The 22,399-nt window shown below is 37.0% G+C and overlaps 1 protein-coding gene across 3 annotated transcripts in view; it reads left to right on the plus strand.

Moving 5' to 3' along the window:
- The first annotated feature begins 325 nt into the window (after positions 1–325).
- Positions 326–22,399, plus strand: part of LOC109053267 (neuronal growth regulator 1-like) — a 106,157-nt gene continuing 84,083 nt past the window's right edge. For 2 of the 3 annotated variants that reach the window (XM_042758486.1, XM_042758489.1), the window contains exons 1-2: positions 326–764; positions 16,885–17,123. In XM_042758486.1, the coding sequence (XP_042614420.1) occupies positions 595–764; positions 16,885–17,123 (409 nt within the window). In that variant the 5' untranslated portion in view covers positions 326–594. The remainder of the gene's footprint in view (positions 765–16,884; positions 17,124–22,399) is intronic. The other variant, XM_042758487.1, reaches the window with a different exon arrangement.

A 22,399-nucleotide genomic window follows, 5' to 3' on the forward strand; every position in this document is an offset into this window, starting at 1 on the left:
TCCAACTTGCAGTAACTTCTCGAAACAAACAGCAGCCTATTGCAGGGCTGCATGGGTCACCGATGACACAAACAAGGCCTGACCTACAGTATGTCATTTCACATCTTGCTCCTTTCATCTTTAAAAAATGTTTTTTTTTTTTTTTTTTTTTTTTTTGGAGACGTCACACACAAAAGGCTAATACACAAAAAAGCGCGTGTTTGAAGGAGGACACCTTAAGGTTGCAGGGCGTTAAACCCCGGGTGGTCAAAACTCACCCATTTAAATAGTATTGCCGTATCAAGAATAGGCACCCGCTTAACTGCTCCATCACGAGCTACAGGGAACAGGTTGCCTGGGAAACGGCCGCATGGCAACAGGATCAGAGCCGGGGGGTTGTCTGCTGCTAGCTCTGCTCCCGTTTCCCATTTCCTCACTAGATGGTGTGCAAGCCACTGGAGAGTCGGCTTCCTCCCGCGGTCAGGTTCCGATCAAAACAAATCTGGGAAACTACACGGAACGCCATTTCTCGGGGTTTTCGAGGAGGATTATTATACTTTCATCCAGATATTTTTATTTTTGATAACGGCGCGGATCGTGCTCTATTCGGCGGTGATGGACATAATGATTGCAGTGCAGGATGCGTGCGTCTCCGGTCAGTGGCTCACCGCTATAATTCTCAGTCTTTGCTGCTTTTTACCATCGTGTTTGCCCGCTGGACAAACTGTGGACTATGCGTCCAGCGAGAGTGTGGTCAGCAGACAGGGAGACACCGCGCTGCTCAGGTAGGAGACTCAAGTCACTGTAGAAGTGAAGAAACTAAACTCGGCCGGTGTAGTGCCGAAATTTGCACCCTGCCAGATTATGCACCCCCTGGTATTGGTAGGTTTAGGAGTAGGTGTGGGGGAGGGGTTAGGATTTAGGGGTGGGGTTGGGATTAGGCAATCAGGTAGCGACTTCAACGAGGGGATGCAGAATCTGGCAGGGGTGAAGAATTCGGCACAACACCGGCACCTGCATCAGCCGCTCTGCTCTCCGTTTTGTAAACAACGCTCGGCAGATTCCCCAGTGCCGATCCGTCACTTTTATTTGGGTCACAAAGCCTGCTGATTCCCATATAGACCAGAACAGTTTGGGACCATGGTGATTCTTCCGACATATTTTCGAGTTTTGGAGATGAACTCAGTTATCGATCTTTAAAGTCTAGGGTCCAGATAAGAGGTCTCTATAAGGGGTTGCATAAGGAGCTGGGGAAGGGGGTAGACTTTTGTAAACCCCGCCAAGCGGAACACTTTGCACAATTACAATGAAGTCATTCATGATTCCCACCGTCCTAAAGAGCCCCACGAATATGCGTCCTGGAAAAATAAATAATTAAAAAAATAAATAAAGATTGAAAAGTTGCACACGACTATGTGCGGGATTAATGGGGGATTAGAGTAATGTCAAGTTATGAGTAGTTTATTATTAACGTTATAACAGAATTCCAACCCATCCGCGTTTATTGAATCCCTTTTTTATGGGTGTGTCTGACGGTATGCAAGTGTCTGATGCTAAGTTTTAATTTAATTTTTTAAGTTTCACAAGTCCGTTCTTGCCGTCTGCTGGATGCTATACTCTAATTTAGATAAAATGTTTTTTTTTTTTTTTTTTTTTTTTTCACAATTTCAGATACTGGCTTATTTCATCCCTAGGGAGCCTATATTTTTCTTCTTTAGAACTGATCAAAACGTCGTTTATATATTGTATTCCGTGAAAGCTATACTGGCAAAACCATTTAAAACACTATGGCATTTTAAATGCTTATATATATATTTGACTCCTCTTGCCAATTTAGCTTGTCCCCCTTTTACTTTAGCACAGGACCACTATGGTGGGAAGTTCGACTCATTTCCTCGAGTCGGTTCTTTCGAACAGTTCATGTTAATGAACCTGTTCAAAAACCCTTTTAGCGATTCTTTTAAGTACGTGCGTCATCACGTAGTCCGAGACACACTGACATCGCACGTTGCACGCTCTAAAACGTTCTAAAAATGTATATGTAAGTTGCTCTTGTTTTCTGATTTTGTTATTGCAGTCAGTTGTAGCCAAATAATTAAGTGATTTATAGAACCTAAAACCTAATTGTGATTTATTTCATTACATTCATTAAGTTCATTACATTTCTGCATGCTTTAAAATAAAGTATTATTTATGAAAACAAACTGTCAGCTGACAAATCGGACGTGTTCATTAAAAACACAGTTCGTGGTTTAAATAGTCAGCGACTCGACAACAGCTCAGACTGATTCAGTCCGATTCGTGACCTAATCGACTAAGGCCAGTTTATTGAATCAGTCAAACGAGTCATTGAAAAGATCCGACTCAAAATAGCAATTCGTTCAGTAAACGGGGAATTACTACGGTTTACGGGTTATAAACCATCAGTTTGACACTTTGTTTTATGTAACCCCCGGTCTATTCAATATATAAAATATATTTAAGTTCTTAAATAAAGGTTTTCATATGATCTATTTGTGTTGGTTGTCTCAAGCTTTCTTGCTGCTGTCTACTTGAAACTCACCCTCTGTTATGATGTCACTGAGGACTTTGTCTAGAGCTTTGGGGAAAAAATGATGGACCATCACCATTTGTTCACCCCTTGTTGCCACAAAATTGTTTGCTTGGCTTAAGTGACAGTCAATTTCTACCATTGGTTATATTTAGCAAGCTATTCAAACATCAGTTATGTACCTTGCCGTTTTTTCCCACAAAGCCTTCATTGTTATCTTATATTTTTTCTTATCGCCACATAGGTTAAAATACACCCTAGAATGTTTTTTCATATTCATTTTCAGAAATGAAGGCACTTATGCCAAGTCATTTCAATATGCCAACATTATTGTATCTCAGAATTGGGTAAAACATAATGGGAGGCTATTGTGCACTGTGTAAAGGGCTGTCATGAGTGTCCCAGACCTAGATGACCAGAGAATGTCAGTTGGTGGTCTGTGAATGCTTAGAGCCAGTACTTTAAACATGTCCCTCACAAGCGACAGTGTTTCATGGAGAAGTGGGTGGGAACCTGGTTTTTTTCTCCTCAGGCCACACCTCTTACTGTCAGTGCTGATTAATCGGAAGGATGTTACTGTGCGATTTTCTTCTCTGTTTTATCTCTTCTGTTGTATTATTAACTTGAACACCAACACTTTAACGATAGTGCTGTGCTCTCTGAAATATTTAATGGATGTGGTTGAATCATTGATTTTTTTTGCTGATGTACATCCAGTTATCACAGAGGGATTGTATCAGTGTCAGTGTGTGTGTGTGTGTGTGTGTGTGTGTGTGTGTGTGTGTGTGTGTGTGTGTGTGTGTGTGTGTGTGTGTATTTCATCAATGCATCCATACTTATTATATATATATATATATATGTTTTCAACAAAAAAAATTATCACAAATTTAAGCATATAGGTATTGAAGAGAATATTTAGGATTTAAAATGTTAATGACTTCTTAGAGTGTATCTAATCTGTCTTTATCCTTGGCGTTGTTGGTCTCTTGAGCTGAAGAGCATAAATTATGACAAATACTGTGATCTCGCTTAAATGGTTCTTGACTTTGTGCCAGTAAGCCCACATTTAATATTTGCAATTTGGCTGTAATATATCAACATATTAGCATATTAGTATAGTACAGATATGATGCCAGTGGTTCATCTTAACATTATAATGTTAACATTATCACATTTTTCTTACATTTTGTTCAAGAATAACTTCAATATGTGCCACCAAGGAGTCTCAATTCTGTGTGGTATCTTGTAAATATAGCGAGAACCCTGGATGTTATTATTGGTGATACAGACTATTAGAAAGCCAGGCAGGAAGTTAACATTATCTGGCATTCACCTGCCATAAATACCAGAAGGCAAGATGTTATTATTTGTTAAAGCCACTGCAGGAATGTACTGTAAATATAAAAGATCGTGGTTTACTTGCTACCCTGTTATGTATATATTATACAGTGCCGGTAGTAACTGATTATACAGTATGTAGTCTGGATTACAGAAAATAAGTACTTGTAATAAGAATTAAAATAAGTTACTTTGGTTTTTTTTTTTTTTGACTACATAATTTTATTCACACAATATCAGTAACTATTTGTAATATATTGATTATACCTAATTATTTTTTTATCTTTTACATTATCCTTTTATAAAAAGCCTATGATTATATAAGTTCAAAAAGTCTTGTATTAATGTTTTATTTTGATTTGACTTTATTTATTTAGATTTTACATTTTTATGATTTAATTAATTAATTATAAGCTTTTCATCAATTTATGAACCCCAGTTTGATAAAACCTGATATAATGTAGGCTGACGTTTAATGCACTTCATGTTGTTGATGATAACAAATAGAATATATGTTCTTTCTTTTTTTCCAGTTCTTTTCTGTGGCAGTATAATTGTATAACTGCAATATTTTAATAGAATATTCCTAAAGAAGCCCCCTTTCCCAGTTGTGGAGGAGGTCATGAGTCCCAGGATAAAATATGCAGAAAAAAATAATCATTGTCATCAGATAATGGTTATCTTCAAAGTAATTATACCTGAAGGAAGCAAAAAATAAATAAATAAATAATTAAAATATTAAAAAACAGTACTGCCTCTCAAGTAGATGTAACCTCCCTTCTCCTCAACCTGTCAGTGATTTTCATGGCTTTTGGTGAAGCAGGCTCACTAGATACCAGATAAGCTTCTTTGTCCCTCAGGTGCTAGACACCCACTCTACTCTCAAACTGGAGAGCACATGGGCCTGCGCCGTTCACCTTAACAGTAATCCTATCATCAGTCCTCACCACATTCGCTGTTAATATTGAAGACTCATTTGTCATTGGCTCCGTACTGTATGGTAATGAATTTCATTTGAGTACAATAAAGTTCTCATTGAGAACATTAGAAACATTTTAACCATTTGTTAATATTTGACTTAAATGCTTCTAATATTCTCTGTGCAGCATTAAAAGGAAACTGTGTCTCAATTCATTTATGCAGTGCATAGCCATGGCTGTAGGTTTTTAAATGGAGTCATGTAAGCAAACCTTATATTAGTCCCCGTCATTTGCATAATGAATCAATGTGTGTGGATTGCACGTGGCTGTAAATGTTAAGTAGAGCTGAGTAATTGGAGGGACTGCATTGGTAATTATTAGTGAATGGAATATAAAGCAGTGAAGCAGATCAATAGCATTTAGGCTTTCTTTCCCCTTCCTAGCACTTAATGTGACGTATCACTGTGTGGGCCAACAAAGAAATCAAAAATTGCTTGATGCAAGGCAATGTTGACTGCAGTTTCCCTTGTATATGGAAAAAAACGTAATATTCTACAATCTAGATAATTGGGCTCTTTTATGAGAATTATTTATTTAACATAGATTCCTATTTCAGCTTCCAAATTGTGTACTGATATGTTTATTTATTTATTTATTTATTTATTTATTTATTTATTTATTTATTTATTTATTTATTCCCTGCTATTGGAACCATAAAATCTCAGATGTGGCTTGTTAGTCCAGTGTAATTTTTCAAAAATTAATTGTGTTTATTTGAATTTGCTTTTATTGCTTTTATTCAAAGCTACTTCCAGTTTATTCAAGGTAAACATTGTCATGTGTAAACATCATCATGGTGTTTCCTGCAAACTAAGCTCCTAAGAGTTCCTGTAGAGATCAAACATCTTAGACAGATTAAAAGATCATGCATTCAAATATTCTAAATATCTTATTGTGTGCTGTTAGGCTTCTGCTAAGACATTTGGCAAGGCTTCACACTGACTGAGTCTGGTAGTTTTCAAATTTTTGAATGCCCATTGACCACATTTGAGTTACATAACAGCCCCAGATTTCCGGCTGGATGGCAGTTGCAGTTTTACTTTGCAGTTTGTTAGTGTCTGAAAAACACTGGGCAGTATCATGTTGACAACACTAGATCTTTCAGAAACTATTTTTTCAAATTTGAAATGAGAATGTATATGGATAGTATATAGGCCTATTGCATAATCTGTATTACTTACAGTATTGGTTTGCATCAATCTTTTTGATTTATCACAGCTTATAATAAAAGTACTGTATGTTCAGCTAGCAAACTAGATTGAGTTAGATCAACTTAATTTGTACAGTAAACAACTCTTTTCTCAAAAAAAGTTGTTGTTCCAATTAATGAAGAGTTCTTATTTAACATGTAAATATAATAAACAAGTAAGATATTACTTTGTTCATTAAATGGATATTATCCATTCCAATGCAAAGCATGCTGAGAAATAGAAGTCCACAGCCCAATGGAATATTTGCACATGATGATAAAAATGGCAACAAAACTCACGAAAATAAACTTTGCAACCTAAAATGTCTAATTAATTAATAAAAATCACATTTTTTAACTTGCAAGTTTGGGTTCTAGGTCCCCTGAATTTTCTTTTTAGACTGTTGATCTTGTGAGATAAAAACATAATTAGCACATGATTCTAACTAATCAAACAAGCTAAAAAGTAGATGATGTGATGCCCCATTTATGGCCGCAATGTGATTTTTGTCCTACGGGACTCATTATGTGCAAAAACATCTATTTCACCATTTCAAGCAAAGTTCTACCTAACTAGACTTTAAATGAACTGTCACCCGCAAGCTTGATCAAATCAAGAAAATGGAAAACTAATGAGAAATAAACTCGTCTCGAAAGTTGCATGCCTGACAGGTTTATTCAACAGCCTCTGCAATATGAGTGACACCTTACCAGTATGACAGTTCTGGACGTTCATAAATGGAACCAATTCTGGGCAGTTATCAGTGGCTAATTTAGTGGACCACAGTCTCAGAGAAGGAATTTGCAAGGTTGTCCAATTAGCGGTGTAAAGCGTTGGGTTGTGAGTGCATGTCAGCAGGGAAGAGAGGGCCAGTGGAGGCGTGTCATCAATCATCTCAACAGCTTTGCCTCTGCATTCTTGGCAGACTGGAGGCCCTGCTCAGACTGGGAATGCCACACCATCATCACAGACTGTCAGCTGCTAAGATGCCCGTCATTTCTTCTGAACATTTTTTCATATTTTGCATATCTCGCTTTGTGCTTAATCGGTCGCGTAATGTCGGATTTTCCATTTGTCAGAACTAGAGAGGACTGACATCTTGACACAATATTAGCTGATAGGAAGTGAGCTTATGTATGAAATGAAAGTAGTTGCGTCTTGAGAGTTGGCAGCGCCTGGTTTCCTTCAAGAACATGAGAGTTTTAATTGCAGCTGTCAAAAAAACCCAACTAACATGAACAATGGCGTTTAATTTGTACCAGCTCACTACTTTTTACTGTTAGATCACCCAACTTTTTTTTTTTTTTTTGCCAATTCTCTGATGCTTTAAAGGTGTTTGGTATTCTAAAAACAGACGCTTTAAAAGGCCATTAATGAAATTGTGGTAAAAGCAGAGGACTCAAACTGCAATTATTTAAGTGCTGTGCTGAGCTGTGAATATGTATTAGCCAGAAGAACAAACTCACAATGCTTGACATTGTTCACACATTGTGGATAGTGCAAAAAGCTTGTATTATTGTGCCAGTTGGATTGCATTTGCTTGCTACATGAATTTATCAGATAATGGAATAGTTCACCCAAAAAAGAAAAGTCGGTCATCGTTTACTCACCCTCATGTCATTCCAAACTATAAGAATTTTTTTCTTCTTCTGCGGAACACCTGTTTTTGTCCGTACAATGGAAGTCAATGGGGTCCAAAACAACATTGATTTGACCCCACTGACTTGCATTGTGTGTCATCTTTTTTGTGTGTTATGCAGTAAATAATGACTGATTTTTATTTTTGAGTCTACTGTCCCTAGTTATGTAAACACCAACCAAGGTGTTTGAACTAGTGTTAGATAGCAGAGGCTATCTAGTGCATGTCCATAGGGTGTGTTGCCATGGTTACCACTGCCGGGTGTCATTTTCTGTATCGGGAACACAAGCGCTAAACCAGTGAGAGTCAGTAATATACATCATGCTGCTCACTGTTTTTTAAAGACATCTTAGCATAGACGCATTTCAACGGATCTTCCGTTGATTCAGCCTCCCTTCTCTGCAGCATTTCAATTTTCCCCTATTGCAGCATCACAGCACCTATCATAGTCCCTTTAAAGAAATGGAAAATGGTCCCCCCTGTTGACTCTCATCTAGTATTGAAATGCTCTGCAATTGTTTCTCTATTTGACTGTCAGCATGGTGGAATATTTTCCACTCTTCTCTGGCACTATGCTGTTACAGCGTAGCTGGGTTGTTGTTGAAATGCTTTTGTATGTTAACACATTAATGTTTTAATCACACTGATTACATTTTAGTGTTGCTAATCCCTTTGCTCTGTAGCTGTATCAGATTAAAGCGTTCTCACATGCACTAGTTACTCTATGAATGTACGTGTGCTTTCAAATCTCAGATATGAATCAAAGATCTTTGTGGGACGGAACGTTAAGCTGGGCGTAATCTCTGCCAAATGGTCTCACAGAAAGCTGATCCAAGGAGGTTCAGTCCCTGCCAAAAATGCAGCGAATGTGAGGGAAGAACGTTCATTAAATTTCCTTATTCTTCTACCCTCCATCCCAGTCAAATTAAGGGGTCTTAAAATACACGCCTTCATGTTATACGTCTTCTTCTTGCTATAAATGGCAACCTAGTACATAGCTTCTGTTTGTAGTTTGTTATGTCATGATCCATCAGCGAGGCTGATTTTTCTGACAGTTAGCACCTTCAATGTTGGCATTGAAACCACAAAGAATGAGTTTCCTTCACTCCCTGAGTCTTCTTTTGAAGTGCTGAGATGATATCTTCCAGCGCAAAGAAAACATCGGGTTTTTCTGTAGCCTAGTTCTTCCACTACATTAGGTGGCAAAGGGTGTGCTGGCTTGCAAGAAATATGTCACTTAAGGAAGGCAGTGAGCAGAATTAGGTCATGCAAAATATGGCAGGGTCCCAGCAGGCCCTCACACATATAATTTATCCAGTATTTGTTTTAGGAATTAAAATTGAACTTGTGAGAGCCCATCTCTTCTGATTTATTCACATACTGTTTGTCTCAACAGGGTTTGAGTTTTAGTACAAGTGCTGAAAACTCCTTGTTCACATACAGTATACTGTTTGTCATGTTCTATTGAATTCAGTGATATTTGTATGATGCTTGTCATAATTCAAATCATTCCAAAGCAGCTTTACAAAGAATTCAATTCAAATCATCCTGGACGGAACCAATTGTGTATAATTATCATAATTATAGCTTTTATAATAGCTTTTTTGGGGTATAATTATAAGGCCTAATAGAGTGGCATCAAAGTATTTAGCTGCATATATGGAACAAACTGATGCATCTCTTCCACTTTCACAGCACGACACTCTGCCAATTTTAACCCAGTATTAGAGAGAATGCCACAAATGATTAAAGAAAAGCTGCACCTTCTAAAAGCAGAAAATACTGCCTAGTTGAACACACTTGAAATCTGATGACAGACTGGAGCTACAAGAAAATGGCAAAAAGGCTAAAGACAGATTTCATGCTCCACACTTTATATATATATATATATGTTGTTTATGTTATAGAGATGCCTAAATCTTTTATTTAGTTTGTAAGTAATAGCACAGATGTCAACCATATTTTTTAATATTATTAATTTCTTTATATTTTTATTTTATATTATGTATATTATTAATAGGGCTAGGCCCTATTAATATTTGTAATCCTTTGAGTGTACCTTGTTATTATATATTTGCTCTGAAATGGCTTAACCCTCTCTAGTAAATCACTCATATTTGCAGAAAAAAAAGTGGCTTAATATTGTTTGTCTTTAGCTGCTGCTGGCTAATAAATTGTTAGATTTCACTCGCCACTGATTTACTGACTTATAATAAGTTTAGATATAATAATAATAAGGTATAATAAGTCTAGAGACTGTGCATTGCTTGTGTGGAATGCAAGTCAGCACAAGGAATAATAGGTCATTAGTTATTGCTTTTTATTGCTAAGACATTATAAAACATGAAAAATCCACACAGGAACTTTTTTTATTAATATTTTAATGGTTATGCTAACAAATCATTCAATTCAGGTTTTTTACTTTTAATGCATTTTCAAATCATTGCAATATTCACAATTGTTTGGATGGGTTGATACTACTATGCAGTATGTCCCCATCATATATACCTGTGTCTTAATATAATTAGAATATACTTTAATATTGACAGTTTATTGAAAAAAATATTTCTCAATTATCTGAATTTAATTTCTTTAATAGCTTTTATAAATCCTTTTATATAAAGTTGTTATTTCCATCCTTTTATGCATCCTGTTAATTGTCTTTAATTTTCTGTTAATTAAAATATGGTTAATACAGTTTAAGTGTCTGAGCTATTTATGAAAGTCTGGTATACAATTTTATAGAAATGCTCAATAAAATTGTTACACAAGTCAGTCTTCTGATAAAAGCTTCTTAGGTGAGCAGGATCCAAACATGATATAAATCCAAATGGAAACTTTAAATTTGTCCTTTGAGAGGTAACACTGTAATAACCATAACTATTAGCTATTAGGTTTGGACTGGAGCACAGATGGCTAGGGGAGGCTGAGATCCCTAGTGGATTGTTTGATGTATTTTTGCCGGTTTTGAATGGGTAATTTTGACACAGGAGATACAGTGTTCAATTGAAATAGCAGATGTTGAGATAATATTGTGCATGCATGTGAGAGTATGTGTATGTGTGTGCGAGAGATAGAGGTAAATGGTAGTTAGCTTCAACATAATGTGCATTTTGGTTCATTTATTAAAACAGTTTTAAAAAAACTCTGTCCTTTAGAAATCACGACCTATGTGCACCAAGGCAGCATTTTAATAGCTTCCCCACATTCAGTCATCTTTATTAGTTTTGGCCATTGTTTGGCATTTGGCAGCCAATAGCTTCATTTTCCATGTCCAGGTACGTCCAGATGTAATTATCATCATTTCTCATTGCTAAAGGCACTTATGGGAATGTCGCCAGTTGGTTTTCAACACAGTAGAGACAATATTATAGCTTGGCTTTGACATTTAATCTGGTGTTGAGTGACTTGTGGCACATTGTGAGACAAGATTTGTTGGCTGGGATCGACTTAATCTTATTTTAATCCTTGGTCTTCACAAAAGAGTACCTCTCTTGCTTAAGCTCTTTGGCACACGTAAAATCAACAGTGGGGTCAACATTATGCAGACACTTATGTATTATAAAAGAAAAAAATAGATAATAAATAGTGGGGAAAAATGGTTTGAGGGTTTGGGGTTTGAGGTGGATGCTGCAATCCCAGTGACATTCTGTTCTCGGATCTCTCTGATGTTCGGTTTAAATGTCTTCTGTTATACAATTTGCTCTAGTAATGCAATTTTCATGTCTGTAGTGTGTAGGTACTCTGCTGATGTTGAAGTCAACATGAAATCAAAATTGACCCTATTTACTTGTTCCTGTTCTTATTCTGAGCGATTCATCTTTGCATGCTATTGTCTTTCTAATCTTTAATCAAAATGTAATAACTTGCTCCGTCTCTGAAACGACTTCTCATTTTGCCCAACATCGTCTTGATCAGTGGGGGGAAAAGCCAAACATGCTTCAAATGCTGTTTGCTGCTAGCTGCAGCCACTGTATGAAACTAGCGTAGCGAACACAGAGAAGACTGGAAGGTGCATTTTCTGCTGTTTTCTTCCCCAAACCCTGTTCACTATTCCCATTCCCAAACTACCCTGGTTGTGTGCCTGCTGGCTTGAATTGTTCTGCTTTGAAGAAGGAAGAATATCTGTGAGGGTGTGGTTCCGTTTGAGGCATTTCACTCCTGAATGCCTCCACAATTTGATCATAAAATGGGGTTTGCAGGCATTTTTCAAGTATTAAATGGTTTTAGTAAAAAATATGTAGATAAATATTGCTGTTTACTACAGTATTTCATTCCTAGTACATGCTACATGTACTATTGTGAAATATTATTACAATTTAAAATAGCTGTTCTATTTTAATGTATTAAAATTTAATTTATTCCTGTGATGGGCTGGCAAAGCTAAATTATCAGCAGATTTGGTCCTCAAGGAACATTTCTTATTATCAGTGTTTTTGTGGAAATGTTCATACATTACTTCCCAGGATTCTTTGGTTAAAGAAAGTTCAAAAGATTTATTTGAAATGAAACATTTTAAATGTCTTTGCTGTGACATTTGATCAATTTAATGCATGCTTGGGGATATAAGTATTAATTTCTGTCAAAAAAAAAAAAAAAAAAAAAACTTACCCCGAATGCATCCTAAAGGCCCTTCCAGGAAACATACCTTTAGTGAATCATTCAGCTGGAAGGAGTGATCAGAAGAACTAAAGACATCTGGGTCAATCCGAAATGAAAAGAAAATCCAGTTTAGATTACAGAAAGCACCCTGTACATCTGTATAACAGCAAGTGTAATTGGCGGAGCTCAGTGCAGTCAGTGTTTTAAGGATGTAGTACACATTCAGTGTGTTTAACTTACCTTGGCACAGTTCTTTAGATGCCTCAAATCCAAAAACGTACACTTCGAGCCAAAACAAGAAAAATGCCTACTGCTTTTTAGAAATCATGTTTTGAATCAGAAAATACCAGATGAAGACCTAATCAGTGTTTCACAATGTAGAAAGCCTCAATGGATTCTGAAGAGATCATGAGATGAAAAATCCCACCATGAGTGTGAATGGGTTTGCCATCATGAGCTTCACAGAGCAGTGCTTTGAAGGGATGAATAAAGATGATTAAGGGAAATTTTGAAGAAAGAGAAAAAAACAAACATGAGTTGATTATGGTCTCTTCTCTCTGCTGTTTTCAGACTTTGAGAGCAGATGCTTATTTAAATTGCGCATTGGCTTGAAAATACATATTTGTATGTGAAATACATAGGGCTGCAGTGGTTTTTTTGGAGTAGGGGAGAGTGGGCAAGATGTGTCAGGAAGTAAGATGGCATTTTTGCCATATAGCTGCCTGTAATTTGAGAGATGATCATGAGAAAAGTGATATTTTAAATTAAGCAATGTACATTTTCTAATGGAAAGATGTCAAATCCAATATATGTCTAAAATATATATATATATATATAATACATATTGCAAATGTAAAACCAGGCTAAATCCTGTCCACATTGACATTGACTTCCGTAGTATGGGGGGAAAACAACAACTTTGGAAGTCAGAGGGACCAACAAACTGTTTGGTTGGAAGTCATTGGTCTAGCTAGACACTATAGTGAATGAGGGCAAACACACACACACACACACACACACACACACACACACACACACACATACTTATATTTGTGGTTTACAGGGACTCTCCATAGGCATAATGGTTTTTATACTGTACAAACTGTATTTTCTATCACCCGTACACCAACCCGACACCTAAACCGACCCCTTACAGCAATTTCATATTTCATAAAGCACTGCTTTGTATGTTTTTCTTTTTTTTTTTTTTTTTGTGTGTTTTTTTTAAGTGTTTTGTTTTACGGTGTTTAAGTTAGTGTAGTAGTAATGTATTTATACACATTTGTGTCCTCATAAACCATATACAGTATACCAGTACACACACACATGAGTCCTACAGTCAGTCCAAGGTTTCAAAGAATAGCACATGCTAGTAGGCATATGCTCCTTTTCACCTGTTCCTTACAGGCAGTACAAAGCAAATATAGCACACGTAGAGGTCTTTCTTTCACAGTAGTCTACACCTCAGTAGGAAGCACTTAAGCCTTTGTGAGGAGTTATTGTGAGGTATGTCCAAGTAGATCTCTGTGGTGCTTTGACACCAGCCATCCTGCTGTTTCAGGGGTTAGATATGGTGATGAAACCCTCAGTGTCAGTGATGTAGTGCTGGCTGCCTGAGGAGCTTTTACAGGAAAATCAAAAGAGTTTAGCTTTCAGCCAATCATTTAGAATTGATGAGTTTGTATTAAATAATTTATTAGTGGTCTTTTGAGTTTTTGCCTTTATGAATGTTAATATCATTTAACTGTCTAGTGCTAGTAGCACTTTGTGAAATATTCAACCTGTCCTCCAACTAATACGCTCGTATAGGTCGGTTGTCCAAATCCCTGAAATACGACCCATCAGAGCGTATACTACAATTGCTCCCCTATCGGCAAAAGGTTGTTTTCATATTAATGTTTTGTACTCTTTTATTTGCACTGTGATTTGCGTTTCGTGTAGTTGGTTTTAGCTCAGATTATTGCGTTATACCTTGATATGCAATCTTGCTATCATGGGTTCGATCCCAGAGAACGGACGTGCACGTAAAATGTATATGCTCAATAAATCATAATTTAGCATGATTTCTGTGAGGGTTAGGTTTAGGGGGTGGGGTTAGGTGTGGTCATTCGAACGAATAAGCCACCTAGTAAAATATGTACGAATTACTGTGAGATCGGTGTAAAAAGTCCACACATTGCATTTAAATAAACGTGCGTTTTGATTGGTAATGACCTTATACGTCATTTCATGACGACAGACGCAACGCGATACTGTCATTATTTTTACGCCCGCTGGAGGCCGCTTAACTTTAAAACGTAAATATAGGTCGTAATAAGGTGCTTGCACAAACGACCTATATGGTCGTTTTTTGTTGGAGGACAGGCTCAAAAAAAAAAGAAATTTCTCTTCTATGTTCTATAGAAAAAAAGTGTCACACTTTAGTTTTGAGACCAATTCTAACTCTTTACTACGAAATTCTAATTTGCTCAAGGAATATGGAAATTACATTTAAAAAACGTTAAACAAAAGCATTAAACATTACAAAAGAATAATTCTGGCTTTTGAAGGACAGTGTTGAACATTAACATTTGCAAAATCCTAAGAATGTACATCCATGTTCTGCAGTTGTAGTTTGGTTGAATACTTAATCTGAAGTCATGGTTATATATGTGTGCTTATTTAGCACAAGTATTTATTTATTTATTTAGATAATTATTTTATTTTACAATAAGTGTAAAAACAGTTTCAACATCTCACATCTCTTGTGACATTAATGTTAATGTGAAGAATATATCATCTCTATTGCTGTTAATTAGTTATGCTTATGAATGTAGGCCTACATAAGTTATACTCTGTTATCTGTCATTGAAATTTGGGGATGTGGCATGCATAAACTGGAAAAATTATGACATAGCACTAATATTTCAGATAGTTTGTCATACTTTTCAGATTGAAGATGGTACTAACGGTACTAATAATTAATGTTTTAATAGTTGTTTTTATTGGATTTACAAAGTTGCAACATGCAATTTGAGATTATGAAATGTTTTTAATTTAAGAGGTTGTATTCTAGAAGCATCAATAAATTTTTAATAAGATCTGCTCTAAATCACATTCTCAAGTGGGCCTTCTCATGCATAATGGTAACTCAACTGCATCGTTTTAAATCTTGTCTCATCATTCTGTGTACATTTTTTAACGTGTTGGGGAGTGGGGAGCATGAGAACATGTCCAGCACATTTCCAAGAGATCCAGTCAACATTGAGAATGTGAGTTGCAATGTACTAACGGGTATGTTGACTCCCATTTCACCTCTAACTTCAAGAGTACCCTGTGTGAATAACTCTTAGCATAGACACCTCACTCCAGTGCTGACACGTGGTACCAGATTAAAGTTCCAAGAAGTCAGAACTGTCAATTTGAAGATGTCATGCTTAATACAAAAGACAGAAATCCAGAAAAGAAAAACTAAACGGGATGACCTTGAAACAAAATCAAAAACATGGTTTTTGAGGAAGAGGGCTTGTCATGCAACCTGTCCTTGTTGGTATCTGCATAATTTGGCTTCTGCAAAGTGACGGAGGGATTTGCACCAAAATACTTTGGAGTTTAATTGGGCCGCATGGGTTTTGATACCAACAACAAAAGATATGGAAAGTGTTTTCTGCTTTCTCCTTAAGCATTTTTTTTATGTTGATAAGCCTGTTTAATTTGCTGTCCTAAATGCATGATTATACAGTTCGTTGTTTTTATGTATTTGCATTTAACATTGTTTTATTCTGTGCTGTTTAGAACAGACCTATGGCCCATTTTTGGGTCACGACCCACCAGCTGGGAACCACTGCTTTAAATATTAAATAGTTATTTTGTTGTTTTTGTTGTTGCATTTGACGGTATCTTTTGTGCACACCAGGGACTGATGTAGGTTGTATGATTTGCAAGTGGTGTTTATAAAACATTTTATGTTTATAAAACATCAAACATTTATGACTTTCTCCAATATCTAACAAAAAAAGGATATCTGAACCATTTATTGGTTTGTGTCTTTCTTTCTTTTTTTGTTTTTGTTTCCTCTAATCAGTTTGGAGTGTTATACGTGGAAAGATGGCCCGTTTTGCAAACTGCAAAAAATGATTAATAGTGATCAGTTAATAAATCACATTCTTGGTCTATATGATGAAAAAAATTGAAGGGTGTGTTATACAGTGTCATCCAAAAGTCAATGCATTACAGTGGTAATGCATTTTATTAATTTTATTTGTATTTTATGTTTATCGTACTGTACAATATCAGCTAAAAATGTGTTGCTAATGTAACACAAACCATGTTTCCATTTGCCATCTCAAACAGCTAGTGATATGAAAAGCCCCACCTTGCAAATTGATGGGATTGGTTGCATATTTGTGATGGCAGGAAACGGGCTGTTTCTAACCGCATTTTTGAGATTGTCTTTGGTACACTGCAGTTATATGGCAAAAATACTCAGCAGTAGTGTTGACTGATGAATTTGCACATGGTTTGTCTCAAAGCATACTAAAACCTCCAGACAGATATTTAAACAACATTAAAAACTTGATTTTCACCACAGGGGGTCCTTAATTTTTGCTTTCTTTCTGGTTTCAGATGTTACCTGTTGGATGGAATCTCAAAAGGAGCATGGTTGAATCGTTCCAGTATCATTTACGCAGGGAATGACAAGTGGTCAGGGGATCCTCGTGTGTCCATCGTATCAAATGTGGGGGATAAACATGAATACAGCTTACAGATACAGAAAGTGGATGTAACAGACGAGGGCTTGTACACCTGTTCGATACAAAGTGAACGTAATCTACGCCCAAAGCTCATTCAATTAATTGTAAAAGGTGAGTGTTTCATCAACAACTGCTTATTTCATCATGGTTTGCCATGTTTTTAATTGATTTTAAAAAAAAAACTAATAATTTATTAGCACCTAGTTTGGTTTTTAGTTGTGAGAAGGGTCTTTGAAGTATTCATTGCATCAACAGCATTTGTCCTCTTTACTGATCATATTTATTAATACTGATAATATAAATTTGTGTTCACATCCATATTCAAGGCACTATATTTGGACTTCAAAGGGCCCAGATGCTCTGTCAGAATGTCAAAAATGTTTTGAATCTCTAGGCCACTGCATGCAATTTTACACTATTGCTTAAAGCTTCGAGGACTTTTTATACGTGTATTTGTTTGCTGTCATACTGAAAATATGGATTGAATGTGTTACTAATGACTTTGAAAACATCAAGTTTGGAAAGACCCTTTTTAATGTTTCATTATGTAAACAGGGATTCTAGCTCTACATGTGTGTGTCCCCCTTTTAAGGAATTAGAGTAAAGTCTGTGAATTAGCCTATAGGCTATAGATAGCAAGTGGAGTGCAGGATTGAGTATTATGTAACACACAATGATTAAATACTGCCATTTTCAAGTGGATCTAAATATACATTTTTATGGGGTTCGATTGTTCTTTCATGTGTACCAATGAATTTTCTTCACAGTGGGCAAATAAGTCAAAGGTAACTGTAAATTGCAAAGATGTGAGTGTCTTTTGAGGAGTGACTTCATTTGTGGTCCAAATTTGTGGAGGAAATAATTACATTTTTTCTCCATCTTGCTCAGAAGCATAATTACTGATAATGTCCATGTGGAATATCATTTTACATCATAGTAGTCCATGCACATGGCCACTCTGCAAAGCTCATTTTTTATTGTGTTAAATGGGCATCTGTTTATATGTATATTGTGACGGGACGAGCCAACGACAGACACAGTGGGCGTGGCGTCAGGCCTCGGAGAGGTTTTTATTTAACAGAAAAACCAAACAAAGGGGGAATAAAGTGTCCAAAAGGGAAAGAGTGTCCAAAACAACAGGGAATCTGGTGTCCTCGTCGTGCTGCGGGGTTCGTGGGGGTCTGGCAGTGTTCATGGAGGAAGGGTCCAGGTAAGGGGCGGAGTCCGGCGGCCGCACGCGCTCCCCTCTTCGGTCCGGGGCGCGAGGGGCGGCGGCTTCTTCTAGCGGCTTCATCCTCCTCGCTGGCCGCGGCGCTTGCAGGGGATGGACGGCCCGGCATCCTGGCCCGACGGCCGTGTAGACGGGTGCGGTTCTCGACCGGACCGCGGGTCCGGCAGCTCACGTCTCTGGTGGCGCGGGAGTCCCTCAACGCACCCTTCCTGGACCCACGAGGACACCAGTGTGCATGCACGGGGAAAGAGACCGGTCTCTCGAGGAGAGGCGCGTTGGGCTTTTAAACAGTGGCGGTGATGAGGCTCCATTTCCTTCAGGTGTGCCCCATCACACGCCGCCAGCCCTGACTCGTCCAGCGCCCCTCCTCTCTCCCACACCCACTCCTATCGGGAGCCTGGTGAAGGGCGGCGATTTAGGACGGGGTGCCGGTGATTATCAGGGAGGAGGCAGCTGACTCGCCACAATATTATTATTTTTTTAGTGAGAAAAACATTAATTCTAAAACATTAATAATAATCAATATTTTTAACTCCCTGACTGAATGGTTATTAAGAAAGGAATTCCACAAATGTTGTTCTTTAAACAAACCTCCGATTGCCAGCTAGAAATATTGGCATAAATCTTTACATGTCTGCCTGATAATTCCCACTTCTCAGTGAATATGCATAACCGTGAGGTCTGCTCTCAGAACTTGTGTACACAAGCTTTATGTGTATGAAGAAAATAATCACATTTCGCTATTAACAGGCAATTAAAATAGCAGAGCTCAGGTATGCTATTTCTGCGTCTTGTTTTTCTGGAGATTTTTCTGTTTGTTTGTTTGTTCAAATAAAAATTAGTTGGAGTTGTTCAATTCAGCTAGGAAAATACATTTCATGTATTTATGTGTTCACCTATATGTGTGCATGTACTGTATATACTGTAGTTTCCTAGCTGATTATCAGAACTCCAAATAGTTTTACATATTTTTTTTTATTTAGAATGTTTTTTTTTTTAAATTATATTAATTTTTTATACATTCTTTGCAGATAACAGAATGTATTTTAAATTATTTAGCTATATATTACAATGTATAAATACATATGGAATCTTATTTTACATATTACTAATTATATATTTACTTTTTTTATTACTTCAGAACTATTTTACTAGCTTTTTCAAATTTAGCCACCTGTTACCTTGAAATCAGCTCTGCACAATCTGGGCATTCTCTCAAGCAGCTTCATGAGGTGCCACCTGGGATGCTTTTTAAATTATATTGAAGGAGTTCCTATGTATTTTGGTTCCCTTGTTGGCTGCTTTTCCTTTACTATCTGTTCCAACTCTTTTAAAATTATTAGCTCATTTGAATTGGATGCAATTTTAGTTTTATAGAGAAATTCATATTCAGGCACAATATGTGTTTGCTAAAGCACATACATAAAACTGATGATTTTAATGAATATTGCATTACTCTTTTGAGCTGTTATGTAGATATTTGTTTGGTCGCTGGCTTCATCTCACATCCTAGTCATTCCGAGATATTTTAATAATGGATATTTATCTGAATTCTCTGGTAGGCTTATATTGTGTATATTTCTTTTACAGGATGGAGTATACAGTTGACACCTCAGTAGGAGGTGCTGACTCTCAGCAGTGGCAAATTTGCTATTTTCTATCTGCATAAATCCACTGTCTATAATTAGAATTAGAGAAAGATCACTCCAAGCACCCTAACCCTCCTTGAGATAATGCAAACTAACACAGGCCAATCATATCTGAAGATGTGTAGTTTTAGAGGCCGTAACCTGTTGCCCATCACCGAGTCTCTTCTGTGTAATTATAATCAACAAAATTAATGTCCTCCTTTTTCACTCTTAGCCAAAGGCTGTTTCATGATCATGATGGATCTTTTGTCCTTAATAGAATCCATTACTTGCATGTATCTCTACATGATCTGGGATAATTAATAAGCACTGGTAAGAAAATATACACGCCTGGTTGGGGTAATGACAACAACTTAAGAGAGAGAACAAAAGCGACAGGAAACACATGATGAACAGCAGTCTTGTAATAGGAATCAGTGAGTGGTAAACTTAATCTCCTGCAGAATTGTATCAGAAATGAAATTACTAGATTGACTCTTACAGTGCCACAAATCCTTGAACACCAAATCATATGTAATACGATTAAAACGTCATATTTGTCCTTTATGAAATTTGAACAAACTGTACTTGCGGTCTCTTCGAGCTCTCTTGATGTATCCTGAACCATTGTGTGGACGAAACAGTTTTGCTAGGTCATTCTTTTTAGCCGACGGGTCAATACTGGGCATCATCAGAGAATGAGTGTGCTTGTTTGTTTTGTAGGGATCGAATGAGGATGGCCCACACACATTTTCTCCACCGCTTAAATCTTAGCCTTGTTTACCAGACAATACCATTTGTCATAGTCCTCGGTGAGTCACCATCAAATAGAGCAGTTTGAGACCACCACATTATTCTTTTATAGATGTGCTCAGTTAGTGAATGACAGATCAAATGTATTGCTGTTCTGCTCTTAGGCCTCTATATTTAACTTAGCTAAATATTAAGAGTCATGGTCTGTTTGTCATCAGCAACCACCATTTTGTTTATTGTGGAAGATGAACCAAAGAAATAAGGCAGCTTGGCACTGCGCATATTCCGATATTGCGGCAACAATGAAACTGAAAAAACTAAAAATACTTTTCTGTTGAGGCATCTTTTGAAGCAAATTATTTCTGTGGAAGAAGTTAAATTGTGAAATAGTGATTATCATGTGATAGCTCTACATTTGAACTGAATCTGAATATGTAATGTCACTCACTGTCCGGGACCGCGATTGTTATTTAAAAAAGTTAACTTTAATGGAAGGAACCAGATTGGCCGACTCTTACACACTCACTCAATGGATGGAGGATCTGACTGGAGAGGCCTGACACACCTACCAGAAATCGAGCATGCATAGTAAATAGAAATTGAGGGCATATAAATCTTTAGATGCTTATAACTATGTACTAACAGTGGCAGTTGGAAGCATATGCACTTGAACACACACCTGACACATAACATTGGCCTTTACTGTTCCCTCTCGCTACAAAATCTTTAGAAATCTTTAGACTTGTAACCAAACCATAATCCATAAAAGACAATAGTTTATTTAACCTTAACTGATATTAAGTGTGCGCTGCAAACATGAGCATTTTTGATGATATTTTCTATCCAGTCCTCTCATTTTATTACAGGTGTCATTGGTTTTTTGTCTCGCAATGGCAGCAGGTATGCAATAAAATTTCAAATTTGAGCCTGTACTACATCATTCTGACACTCAAAGATGACATTTTAAGCTCCTTATGTAGCCGACTCTGTGCTGGTTTGTATTGGCCGCCTCCAGTTATTCCTTTGTTTTGCCTCCAGCTTTTGCTGTCACGTAATTGTGACGTCGACACAAAAAGGGTCTATTCTTTGTTTCACATAGTTGAACTGGTGTGTCATGTTCAGCTACACAAGTGACTTTAACCTGGATTTATTGTGCTTAATAGTCGTGGCCTAATGGTTAGAGAGTCGGACTTGTAACCCGAAGGTCGCGGCTTTGAGTCTCGGTACTGGCAGGGATTGTACTGTATGTAGTGAGAGTGAATGAACAGCACTCTCTTTCACTCTCAATACCACGACTGAGGTGAGACCCTTGAGCAAGGCCCCAAAATGTCTGTTGTTAGACGGTTGAGAAAGCAAAAATGACTGCCCACTGCTCAGAGTGTGTGTTCATGGCGTGTATGTGTGTGTTCGCTACTCACTGCTGTATGTGTGTGCACTTGGATGGGTTAAATGTAGAGCACAAATAACAAGTGTGGGACACCATACTTGGTCACACGTCACTTTCACTTAAATAACTGTTGGACTGAAGATTTTTATTTGGAATTATTGTTAATTTTGCTACTAGCCCAGTAAACAAAGTTATTATTTTTTATATTTTTCTGATCTACTTCTGTACTGTTTTCCTTCTTTTATAATTTAGTATTGTTAGACATTCGTTTCTTTACGCACACACACACACACACACACACACACACACACACATATATATATATATATATATATATATATATACACACACACACACACACATATTTGAATATATTTAAAAATGCAAT

Source organism: Cyprinus carpio, chromosome A6, assembly GCF_018340385.1.
Source record: "Cyprinus carpio isolate SPL01 chromosome A6, ASM1834038v1, whole genome shotgun sequence".
Classification (NCBI taxonomy): Eukaryota; Metazoa; Chordata; class Actinopteri; order Cypriniformes; family Cyprinidae; genus Cyprinus; species Cyprinus carpio.